The 13,810-nt window shown below is 50.8% G+C and overlaps 1 protein-coding gene across 1 annotated transcript; it reads left to right on the top strand.

Moving 5' to 3' along the window:
* The first annotated feature begins 3,360 nt into the window (after window positions 1-3,360).
* On the top strand, window positions 3,361-13,484 carry LOC146009576 (RAC family serine/threonine-protein kinase homolog). The gene is made up of 3 exons (XM_083150021.1): window positions 3,361-3,543; window positions 8,461-8,599; window positions 13,146-13,484. Exons 2-3 carry the CDS (start codon window positions 8,540-8,542, stop codon window positions 13,482-13,484), a joined length of 399 nt encoding a protein of 132 aa, XP_083006147.1. The 5' UTR covers window positions 3,361-3,543; window positions 8,461-8,539.
* Window positions 13,485-13,810: the final 326 nt, after the last annotated feature.

Genomic DNA, 13,810 nt, shown 5'->3' with positions numbered 1-13,810 from the left:
CTTTGTGACGGCCTGGGAGCCGGAGGTGATAGTTGGCAGCCTGGGAGCTGCAGGACGGCCTGGGAGCCGGAGGTGATAGTTGGCAGCCTGGGAGCTGCAGGACGGCCTGGGAGCCGGAGGTGACGACCTGGGAGTCATTAGTACTTGATGTCGATAACCAGGAAAGGTGTTGCAAAGTCTCTGGGGCACTTCAGTGCACAGTCGACACAGGATGTCGGCAGCAGGTGAATATGCGACAATACTGTAATACAGCAACTGGTGAACGTCGGAGATGACACAGATGTTGTTAGTCACTAGGAGACGACAGTAGCTGAGAGTCGACTTGGATGTTGACAGTGCCTGTCGACAGATCAGGACTGTGATGGAGAAAGTCACTGATGGTTTTAAAAGCAGTTTGGCCTGGGAGCCAATGGGTCTAGCCTGGGAGCTAGTGGGGATTGCTAGCCAGTGCCAGCGGGATCCTCTGCTGGGGATAGCTTGCTCACTCTACCTCAGTAATGGAATTAGCAGGAGTCTCTGGAGATGAACGGAACCAGGTAAGTAGCAGCAGCAGCAGCAGCAGCAGCAACAGGACACTTGGAGATGGTATTGCTGGAGACTGGATAGCCAGGAGCCTTGGGAACTTCTCTGACACAGGAGTACACTCAGGGAACAGATGGAAGCAATTGTTCAAGGTCAGGAAGTTAAACCCAAGGCCTGATCTATATCCCCCTTGCCTGTTAGTGATTGGCTGCAAGCCGCAGCATCAATCAGAACCACGAAGTGTCAGTGTACACCTTGGTTCTGTTACAGGTGTACAGGTCAGAGTTCAGACCAGCGGTCAGTGTGATTGGTTTGCACATTGCTGGTCACAGGTGTCATAGGTCACAGGTGCGTGGGCCTGGCGTGAAACTGGCAGAGGGCATCGCCAACTGCCCACGGGGGCACAGGGGACATCACACCATGATCCACCAATGGAGGCGGCACAGGCATTGGACCAGCAGGGCAGGGCGGACCATCGTGAAGGTAAGGGACGTGGTCGCAAACGGGGCTGCACACTGCGGTTTGTGACAGGAGGTCACTGATGCTGTCTGTAGTATACGGGAGGTCAGTGATGCTGTCTGTAGTATACGGGAGGTCACCGATGCTGTATGTAGTATATGGGAGGTCACTGATGCTGTCTGTAGTATACGGGAGGTCACTGATGCTGTCTGTAGTATACGGGAGGTCACTGGTGGTGTCTGTAGTACATGGGAGGTCACTGGTGGTGTCTGTAGTATATGGGAGGTCACTGATGCTGTCTGTAGTATACGGGAGGTCACTGATGCTGTCTGTAGTATATGGGAGGTCAGTGATGCTGTCTGTAGTATATGGGAGGTCACTGATGCTGTCTGTAGTATACGGGAGGTCACTGATGCTGTCTGTAGTATATGGGAGGTCACTGGTGGTGTCTGTGGTATATGGGAGGTCAGTGATGCTGTCTGTAGTATATGGGAGGTCACTGGTGGTGTCTGTAGTATATGGGAGGTCAGTGATGCTGTCTGTAGTATACGGGAGGTCACTGGTGGTGTCTGTAGTATACGGGAGGTCACTGATGCTGTCTGTAGTATATGGGAGGTCAGTGATGCTGTCTGTAGTATATGGGAGGTCACTGGTGGTGTCTGTAGTATATGGGAGGTCAGTGATGCTGTCTGTAGTATATGGGAGGTCACTGGTGGTGTCTGTAGTATATGGGAGGTCACTGATGCTGTCTGTGGTATATGGGAGGTCACTGGTGGTGTCTGTAGTATATGGGAGGTCACTGGTGGTGTCTGTAGTATACGGGAGGTCACTAATGCTGTCTGTAGTATATGGGAGGTCAGTGATGCTGTCTGTAGTATACGGGAGGTCACTGATGCTGTCTGTAGTATATGGGAGGTCACTGGTGGTGTCTGTGGTATATGGGAGGTCACTGGTGGTGTCTGTAGTATATGGGAGGTCACCCGTACTGTCTGTTGTATACGGGAGGTCACTGATGCTGTCTGTGGTATATGGGAGGTCACTGATGCTGTCTGTAGTATACGGGAGGTCAGTGATGCTGTCTGTAGTATACGGGAGGTCACTGGTGGTGTCTGTAGTATACGGGAGGTCACTGGTGGTGTCTGTAGTATACGGGAGGTCACTGATGCTGTCTGTAGTATATGGGAGGTCACTGATGCTGTCTGTAGTATATGGGAGGTCAGTGATGCTGTCTGTGGTATATGGGAGGTCACTGATGCTGTCTGTAGTATCCGGGAGGTCACCGATGCTGTCTGTAGTATATGGGAGGTCAGTGATGCTGTCTGTGGTATATGGGAGGTCACTGATGCTGTCTGTAGTATACGGGAGGTCACTGGTGGTGTCTGTAGTATACGGGAGGTCACTGGTGGTGTCTGTAGTATACGGGAGGTCACTGATGCTGTCTGTAGTATACGGGAGGTCACTGGTGGTGTCTGTAGTATACGGGAGGTCACTGATGCTGTCTGTAGTATATGGGAGGTCACTGGTGGTGTCTGTAGTATACGGGAGGTCAGTGATGCTGTCTGTAGTATATGGGAGGTCACTGGTGGTGTCTGTAGTATATGGGAGGTCACTGATGCTGTCTGTAGTATACGGGAGGTCACTGGTGATGTCTGTAGTATACGGGAGGTCACTGGTGGTGTCTGTAGTATATGGGAGGTCACTGATGCTGTCTGTAGTATATGGGAGGTCACCGATGCTGTCTGTAGTATATGGGAGGTCACTGATGCTGTCTGTAGTATATGGGAGGTCACTGGTGGTGTATGTAGTATATGGGAGGTCACTGATGCTGTCTGTAGTATATGGGAGGTCTCTGCTGTATCTGTGCTGCTATCTCCTATCTGACCCCCTGTATCTGCAGAGGAAACTCGGGGTGACTGTATAACTGAGGCCTCTGTCAGACTGGGGAAGGAGTAATAAGTACATTGCAGTCCTGGGCTCTCTGTGATTGGGACGTTACGCAGGACTGCTGGACATCTGTGTCACATGTATGTGTGCGGCTTCTCTTCCCCAATGGCCATGATCATGTGACTGTGGCTTCTCTTCCCCAATGGCCATGATCATGTGACTGTGGCTTCTCTTCCCCAATGGCCATGATCATGTGACCGTGGCTTCTCTTCCCCAATGGCCATGATCATGTGACTGCGGCTTCTCTTCCCCAATGGCCATGATCATGTGACTGCGGCTTCTCTTCCCCAATGGCCATGATCATGTGACTGTGGCTTCTATTCCCCAATGGCCATGATCATGTGACTGCGGCTTCTATTCCCCAATGGCCATGATCATGTGACTGCATACTCAGTCATTAGCCTCGGTGATGTAACTACAGCCTTACAGGAACAGACACGTTACATGGGGCAGATGGGAATAGAAGACAGGGACGTTGTTAGGGAATGTGGGGAGTGTTGGCTGGAAATCTCTCAGCCATGCTGTGCTGTAATAGAACCTATTTCCCATTTACAAGTTCTACGCTGCTGAGATCATCTGCGGGATACAAGTCCTCCACTCTCAGGGAATCATCCATCGGTAATTATACAGCTACAATATAACGCTAGTGTACTACAGGGACACCAGAATGGACACTGACCTGCAGGTGTAATAGCCTGCTCCCTACTCTACACGTGTTACACTATCCAGTCACCTAGCCGGGCTCTCATGCAGAGTCACCCTCTGTACCGCCCCCTGCAGGTGTAATAGGCCTGCTCCCTACTCTACACGTGTTACACTATCCAGTCACCTAGCCGGGCTCTCATGCAGAGTCACCCGCTGTACCGCCCCCTGCAGGTGTAATAGGCCTGCTCCCTACTCTAAACGTGTTACACTATCCAGTCACCTAGCCGGCTCTCATGCAGAGTCACCCGCTGTACCGCCCCCTGCAGGTGTAATAGGCCTGCTCCCTACTCTACACGTGTTACACTATCCAGTCACCTAGCCGGGCTCTCATACAGAGTCACCCGCTGTACCGCCCCCTGCAGGTGTAATAGGCCTGCTCCCTACTCTACACGGGTTACACTATCCAGTCACCTAGCCGGGCTCTCATGCAGAGTCACCCGCTGTACCGCCCCCTGCAGGTGTAATAGGCCTGCTCCCTACTCTACACGTGTTACACTATCCAGTCACCTAGCCGGGCTCTCATGCAGAGTCACCCGCTGTACCGCCCCCTGCAGGTGTAATAGGCCTGCTCCCTAATCTACACGTGTTACACTATCCAGTCACCTAGCCGGCTCTCATGCAGAGTCACCCGCTGTACCGCCCCCTGCAGGTGTAATAGGCCTGCTCCCTACTCTACACGTGTTACACTATCCAGTCACCTAGCCGGGCTCTCATGCAGAGTCACCCGCTGTACCGCCCCCTGCAGGTGTAATAGGCCTGCTCCCTACTCTACACGTGTTACACTATCCAGTCACCTAGCCGGGCTCTCATGCAGAGTCACCCGCTGTGCTGCCCCCTGCAGGTGTAATAGGCCTGCTCCCTACTCTACACGTGTTACACTATCCAGTCACCTAGCCGGGCTCTCATGCAGAATCACCCGCTGTACCGCCCCCTGCAGGTGTAATAGGCCTGCTCCCTACTCTACACGTGTTACACTATCCAGTCACCTCGCCGGGCTCTCATGCAGAGTCACCCGCTGTACCGCCTGCTGCAGGAGTAATAGGCCTGCTCCCTACTCTACACGTGTTACACTATCCAGTTACCTAGCCGGGCTCTCATGCAGAGTCACCCGCTGTACCGCCCCCTGCAGGTGTAATAGGCCTGCTCCCTACTCTACACGTGTTACACTATCCAGTCACCTAGCCGGGCTCTCATGCAGAGTCACCCTGCTGTACCGCCCCCTGCAGGTGTAATAGGCCTGCTCCCTACTCTACACGTGTTACACTATCCAGTCACCTAGCCGGGCTCTCATGCAGAGTCACCCGCTGTGCTGCCCCCTGCAGGTGTAATAGGCCTGCTCCCTACTCTACACGTGTTACACTATCCAGTCACCTAGCCGGGCTCTCATGCAGAGTCACCCGCTGTACTGCCCCCTGAAGGTGTAATAGGCCTGCTCCCTACTCTACACGTGTTACACTATCCAGTCACCTCGCCGGGCTCTCATGCAGAGTCACCCGCTGTACCGCCTGCTGCAGGAGTAATAGGCCTGCTCCCTACTCTACACGTGTTACACTATCCAGTTACCTAGCCGGGCTCTCATGCAGAGTCACCCGCTGTACCGCCCCCTGCAGGTGTAATAGGCCTGCTCCCTACTCTACACGTGTTACACTATCCAGTCACCTAGCCGGGCTCTCATGCAGAGTCACCCGCTGTACTGCCCCCTGCAGGTGTAATAGGCCTGCTCCCTACTCTACACGTGTTACACTATCCAGTCACCTAGCTGGGCTCTCATGCAGAGTCACCCTCTGTACCGCCCCCTGCAGGTGTAATAGGCCTGCTCACTACTCTACACGTGTTTCACTATCCAGTCACCTAGCCGGCTCTCATGCAGAGTCACCCGCTGTACCGCCCCCTGCAGATGTAATAGGCCTGCTCCCTACTCTACACGTGTTACACTATCCAGTCACCTAGCCGGGCTCTCATGCAGAGTCACCCGCTGTACCGCCCCCTGCAGGTGTAATAGGCCTGCTCACTACTCTACACGTGTTTCACTATCCAGTCACCTAGCCGGCTCTCATGCAGAGTCACCCGCTGTACCGCCCCCTGCAGGTGTAATAGGCCTGCTCCCTACTCTACACGTGTTACACTATCCAGTCACCTAGCCGGCTCTCATGCAGTCACCCGCTGTACCGCCCCCTGCAGGTGTAATAGGCCTGCTCCCTACTCTACACGTGTTACACTATCCAGTCACCTAGCCGGCTCTCATGCAGAGTCACCCGCTGTGCCGCCCCCTGCAGGTGTAATAGGCCTGCTCCCTACTATACACGTGTTACACTATCCAGTCACCTAGCCGGGCTCTCATGCAGAGTCACCCGCTGTACCGCCCCCTGCAGGTGTAATAGGCCTGCTCCCTACTCTACACGTGTTACACTATCCAGTCACCTAGCCGGCTCTCATGCAGAGTCACCCGCTGTACCGCCCCTTGCAGGTGTAATAGGCCTGCTCCCTACTCTACACGTGTTACACTATCCAGTCACCTAGCCGGCTCTCATGCAGAGTCACCCTCTGTACCGCCCCCTGCAGGTGTAATAGGCCTGCTCCCTACTCTACACGTGTTACACTATCCAGTCACCTAGCCGGCTCTCATGCAGAGTCACCCGCTGTACCGCCCCCTGCAGGTGTAATAGGCCTGCTCCCTACCCTACACGTGTTACACTATCCAGTCACCTAGCCGGGCTCTCATGCAGAGTCACCCGCTGTACCGCCCCCTGCAGGTGTAATAGGCCTGCTCCCTACTCTACACGTGTTACACTATCCAGTCACCTAGCCGGGCTCTCATACAGAGTCACCCGCTGTGCCGCCCCCTGCAGGTGTAATAGGCCTGCTCCCTACTCTACACGTGTTACACTATCCAGTCACCTAGCCGGCTCTCATGCAGTGTCACCCTCTGTACCGCCCCCTGCAGGTGTAATAGGCCTGCTCCCTACTCTACACGTGTTACACTATCCAGTCACCTAGCCGGGCTCTCATGCAGAGTCACCCGCTGTACCGCCCCCTGCAGGTGTAATAGGCCTGCTCCCTATTCTACACGTGTTACACTATCAAGTCACCTAGCCGGGCTCTCATGCAGAGTCACCCGCTGTACCGCCCCCTGCAGGTGTAATAGGCCTGCTCCCTACACTACACGTGTTACACTATCCAGTCACCTAGCCGGCTCTAATGCAGAGTCACCCGCTGTACCGCCCCCTGCAGGTGTAATAGGCCTGTTCCCTACTCTACACGTGTTACACTATCCAGTCACCTAGCCGGGCTCTCATGCAGAGTCACCCGCTGTACCGCCCCCTGCAGGTGTAATAGGCCTGCTCCGTACTCTACACGTGTTACACTATCCAGTCACCTAGCCGGGCTCTCATGCAGAGTCACCCGCTGTACCGCCCCCTGCAGGTGTAATAGGCCTGCTCCCTACTCTACACGTGTTACACTATCCAGTCACCTAGCCGGGCTCTCATGCAGAGTCACCCTCTGTACCGCCCCCTGCAGGTGCAATAGGCCTGCTCCCTACTCTACACGTGTTACACTATCCAGTCACCTAGCCGTCTCTCATGCAGAGTCACCCGCTGTACCGCCCCCTGCAGGTGTAATAGGCCTGCTCCCTACTCTACACGTGTTACACTATCCAGTCACCTAGCCGGGCTCTCATGCAGAGTCACCCGCTGTACCGCCCCCTGCAGGTGTAATAGGCCTGCTCCCTACTCTACACGTGTTACACTATCCAGTCACCTAGCCGGGCTCTCATGCAGAGTCACCCGCTGTGCCGCCCCCTGCAGGTGTAATAGGCCTGCTCCCTACTCTACACGTGTTACACTATCCAGTCACCTAGCCGGGCTCTCATGCAGAGTCACCCGCTGTACCGCCCCCTGCAGGTGTAATAGGCCTGCTCCCTACTCTACACGTGTTACACTATCCAGTCACCTAGCCGGCTCTCATGCAGAGTCACCCGCTGTGCCGCCCCCTGCAGGTGTAATAGGCCTGCTCCCTACTCTACACGTGTTACACTATCCAGTCAACTAGCCGGGCTCTCATGCAGAGTCACCCGCTGTACCGCGCCCTGCAGGTGTAATAGGCCTGCTCCCTACTCTACACGTGTTACACTATCCAGTCACCTAGCCGGCTCTCATGCAGAGTCACCCGCTGTACCGCCCCCTGCAGGTGTAATAGGCCTGCTCCCTACTCTACACGTGTTACACTATCCAGTCACCTAGCCGGGCTCTCATGCAGAGTCACCTGCTGTGCCGCCCCCTGCAGGTGTAATAGGCCTGCTCCCTACTCTACACGTGTTACACTATCCAGTCACCTAGCCGGGCTCTCATGCAGAGTCACCCTCTGTACCGCCCCCTGCAGGTGTAATAGGCCTGCTCACTACTCTACACGTGTTTCACTATCCAGTCACCTAGCCGGCTCTCATGCAGAGTCACCCGCTGTACCGCCCCCTGCAGGTGGCACCAATCAGGACATGCCTAGTGGGAAATCCACCACTGACTCACAGCACATAAAGGATCTCCTGCACAAGTGATTTATCCTGGCATCTGTGGGTGAGCAGAGAGTAATCTGTACTCACATGTGTCAGAGGATCCTCCCAGGAGCTGTCAGCACTGGCGGCACTGTCACGGCACACTGATAGCAGGCTGTATGTGAGATCTGTAGTCCCCGGCTCCATGCTTAGTATATCGTATAGCGGGAGCCTGTAAGGAAAGTCCACATACTAGGATTATACACAAGTCATTTCATGTTACTGTAATACATTATGTACACAACAGCAAAGTGACCATAAAGGTTTTATTGTCATCACAGAGACCTGAACCCGGACAACATCTTAGTGGCTGGAACTGGACATCTGAAGATCGCCGACTTCGGCATTGCCTTGGTGAACATGCATGGAGGCCGGACAGCCAGTGACTACGCTGGTACACCCGACTACATTGCTCCTGAGGTGAGTGGCACAGGATATCCCTGCTGCTTACTGACTGCACACACACTGTAGGGAAGGCTGGGGAAGGGCAATATGGCTGCACAGGACACACTGTAAGACACCTGTACATCACACTGGGCTACATGCTATCTCCCCCCTCCAGGAGAGTTCCCAGAGGGGGGAGGGAGGTGGCCGGTGTGGGGGCGGCACGGGGAAATCACATGATATGGTCCTGAGGTATAATAACACCAGTCTCTAATACATATTAGGGGTAATTCAGCTAGCAGCGATACCGCTATCAGGCCCGGACCATTATCACGTCAGCTGTGTGACAAATATGGCGGCACTGTGACGGCGGGGGGGCTAGCCTTATGGTTCTCACATGTAATCGCTATTAGATTGCCATCACATTGCAGGACGCTAACTTACATTCTTGGCGTCCTTATCCTGGGCTGGGCGACCCCCAACATAGGACAGACTGCATAACTGCAGCTGATCCTGAATCAGGCCCATTATTACATGTTACATAGAGTAACACATGTGTGCCCTGAATCGGGCCCATTATTACATGTTACATACAGTCACACATCAGTGCCCTGAATCAGGCCCATTATTACACGTTACATACAGTCACACATCAGTGCCCTGAATCAGGCCCATTATTACACGTTACATACAGTCACACATCAGTGCCCTGAATCATCCCCATTATTACACGTTACATACAGTCACACGTCAGTGCCCTGAATCAGGACCATTATTACACGTTACATACAGTCACACATCAGTGCCCTGAATCAGGCCCATTATTACATGTTACATACAGTCACACATGTGTGCCCTGAATCAGGCCCATTATTAAATGTTACATACAGTAACACGTCAGTGCCCTGAATCAGGCCTATTATTACTTGTTACATACAGTCACACATCATTGCCCTGAATCAGGCCCATTATTACATATTACATAGTCACACATCTGTGCCCTGAATCAGGCCCATTATTACATGTTACATACAGTAACACATGTGTGCCCTGAATCAGGCCCATTATTACATGTTACATAGTCACACATCAGTGCCCTGAATCAGGCCCATTATTACACGTTACATACAGTCACACATCAGTGCCCTGAATCAGGCCCATTATTACATGTTACATACAGTCACAGATCAGTGCCCTGAATCAGGCCCATTATTACATGTTACATACAGTCACACATCAGTGCACTGAATCAGGCCCATTATTACATGTTACATACAGTCACAGATCAGTGCCCTGAATCAGGCCCATTATTACATGTTACATACAGTCACAGATCAGTGCCCTGAATCAGGCCCATTATTACATGTTACATACAGTAACACATGTGTGCCCTGAATCAGGCCCAATATTAGATGTTAGATACAGTCACACATCAGTGCCCTGAATCAGGCCCATTGTTACATGTTACATAGTCACACATCAGTGCCCTGAATCAGGCCCATTATTACATGTTACATACAGTCACACATCAGTGCTCTGAATCAGGCCCATTATTACACGTTACATACAGTCACATATCATTGCCCTGAATCAGGCCCATTATTACACGTTACATAAAGTAACACATCAGTGCCCTGAATCAGGCCCATTATTACATGTTACATATAGTCACACATCAGTGTTCTGAATCAGGCCCATTATTATATATTACATACAGTCACACATCAGTGCCCTGAATCAGGCCCATTATTACACGTTACATACAGTCACACATCAGTGCCCTGAATCAGGCCCATTATTACACGTTACATACAGTCACACATCAGTGCCCTGAATCAGGCCCATTATTACACGTTACATACAGTAACACGTCAGTGCCCTGAATCAGGCCTATTATTACTTGTTACATACAGTCACACATCATTGCCCTGAATCAGGCCCATTATTACATATTACATAGTCACACATCTGTGCCCTGAATAAGGCCCATTATTACATGTTACATACAGTAACACATGTGTGCCCTGAATCAGGCCCATTATTACATGTTACATAGTCACACATCAGTGCCCTGAATCAGGCCCATTATTACACGTTACATACAGTCACACACCAGTGCCCTGAATCAGGCCCATTATTACATGTTACATACAGTCACAGATCAGTGCCCTGAATCAGGCCCATTATTACATGTTACATACAGTCACACATCAGTGCACCGAATCAGGCCCATTATTACATGTTACATACAGTCACAGATCAGTGCCCTGAATCAGACCCATTATTACATGTTACATACAGTCACAGATCAGTGCCCTGAATCAGGCCCATTATTACATGTTACATACAGTAACACATGTGTGCCCTGAATCAGGCCCAATATTAGATGTTAGATACAGTCACACATCAGTGCCCTGAATCAGGCCCATTGTTACATGTTACATAGTCACACATCAGTGCCCTGAATCAGGCCCATTATTACATGTTACATACAGTCACACATCAGTGCCCTTAATCAGGCCAATTATTACACGTTACATACAGTCACATATCATTGCCCTGAATCAGGCCCATTATTACACGTTACATAAAGTAACACATCAGTGCCCTGAATCAGGCCCATTATTACATGTTACATATAGTCACACATCAGTGTTCTGAATCAGGCCCATTATTATATATTACATACAGTCACACATCAGTGTCCTGAATCCGGCCCATTATTACATGTTACATACAGTCACATATCAGTGCCCGGAATCAGGCCCATTATTACACGTTACACACAGTCACACATGTTTGCCCTGAATCAGGCCCATTATTACACGTTACATACAGTAACACATCAGTGCCCTGAATCAGGCCCATTATTACATGTTACATACAGTCAAACATCAGTGCCCTGAATCAGGCCCATTATTACACGTTACATAGTCACACATCATTGCCCTGAATCAGGCCCATTATTACATGTTACATACAGTCACACATCAGTGCCCTGAATCAGGCCCATTATTACATGATAAATAGTCACACATGTGTGCCCTGAATCAGGCCCATAATTACATGTTACATACAGTCACACATCAGTGCCCTGAATCAGGCCCATTATTACATGTTACATACAGTCACACATGTGTGCCCTGAATTTAGGCCCATTATTACATGTTACATACAGTCACACATCAGTGCCCTGAATCAGGCCCATTATTACACGTTACATACAGTCACACATGTGTGCCCTGAATCAGGCCCATTATTACACGTTACATACAGTCACACATCAGTGCCCTGAATCAGGCCCATTATTACATGTTACATACAGTCACACATCAGTGCCCTGAATCAGCCCCATTATTACATGTTACATAATACAGTCACACATGTGTGCCCTGAATCAGGCCCATTATTACATGTTACATACAGTTACACATCAGTGCCCTGAATCAGGCCCATTATTACATGTTACATACAGTCACACATCAGTGCCCTGAATCAGGCCCATTATTACATGTTACATACAGTCACACATCAGTGCCCTGAATCAGCCCCATTATTACATGTTACATACAATCACACATCAGTGCCCTGAATCAGGCCCATTATTACATGTTACATACAGTCACACATGTGTGCCCTGAATTTAGGCCCATTATTACATGTTACATACAGTCACACATCAGTGCCCTGAATCAGGTCCATTATTACACGTTACATACAGTCACACATGTGTGCCCTGAATCAGGCCCATTATTACACGTTACATAGTCACACATCAGTGCCCTGAATCAGGCCCATTATTACATGTTACATACAGTCACACATCAGTGCCCTGAATCAGCCCCATTATTACATGTTACATACAGTCACACATGTGTGCCCTAAATCAGGCCCATTATTACATGTTACATACAGTCACACATCAGTGCCCTGAATCATCCCCATTATTACATGTTACATACAGTCACACATGTGTGCCCTGAATCAGGCCCATTATTACATGTTACATACAGTTACACATCAGTGCCCTGAATCAGGCCCATTATTACATGTTACATACAGTCACACATCAGTGCCCTGAATCAGGCCCATTATTACATGTTACATACAGTCACACATCAGTGCCCTGAATCATCCCCATTATTACATGTTACATACAGTCACACATGTGTGCCCTGAATCAGGCCCATTATTACATGTTACATACAGTCACACATCGGCGTCCTGAATCAGGCCCATTATTACATGTTACATACAGTCACACATATGTGCCCTGAATCAGGCCCATTATTACATGTTACATACAGTCACACATCAGTGCCCTGAATCAGGCCCATTATTACATGTTACATACAGTCACACATGTGTGCCCTGAATCAGGCCCATTATTACATGTTACATACGGTCACACATGTGTGCCCTGAATCAGGCCCATTATTACATGTTACATACAGTCACACATGTGTGCCCTGAATCACAGCATTACCCCTATGAGGACTGATATATAGGGACAATGACGTAACAAATAATGGTAAAAGTGCTGGTGAATAAGCTGGTAACTGGCATCGCTCTGGTACTGCAGATAGAGGCCTGCGAGGAGTACGGCGCCGCTGTGGATTGGTTCTCATTCGGAGTTATCCTGACACAAATGCTCACCGGAACGCCTGACTACCATCGGAGACTGTTTGCCGCACCAGGCGCTGCTGCCAGGAACATGGTGAAGAAGCTCCTCCAGCGGGATCCATCCAGACGCCTCGGAGCCCATGGAAACATCCGCCGCCACGTGTTCTTTGAGGACATGGACTGGGTCTCTTTGGAGGAACTGAAGCTTGTACCCCCCTACATACCTGCGCCAGTAAGTACCACACAGAACGCCTATGGGCTCCTGGGCAGGGTGGGACTAAATGCTGCACAAGTGTAATGCTGGGTACACACTGGGCGAAATACCGTAAGCATGGACAATATCGCTATATAGCGCAAATCATACAGTGTGTGCGCTCAATGCCGTTAGTGATGCTTCATCCCGCATATCGTTACTGACCTCTCCCTGTGGCCTGTACATGCAGCTCAGTACTGACGGTCTAGTCCACGCCTGCAGGTACGGAGCGGGTGATGTCAGTGTGTATGCGATATATCATGGCTCCCACGTCACCGATGACATAGCTAACAGTATGGACAGCGTGTACCTAGCATAAGACATAGGAGACTATTACTAACATACTCTCGTAGCCAATATTCCAAAGTCAG

This window comes from Crinia signifera, chromosome 6, assembly GCF_055691185.1.
Source record: "Crinia signifera chromosome 6, ASM5569118v1, whole genome shotgun sequence".
In the NCBI taxonomy this organism is placed as follows: domain Eukaryota; kingdom Metazoa; phylum Chordata; class Amphibia; order Anura; family Myobatrachidae; genus Crinia; species Crinia signifera.
The sequence above is the reverse complement of the archived record's forward strand: the minus strand, read 5'-3'. Positions and strand labels throughout refer to the sequence as shown.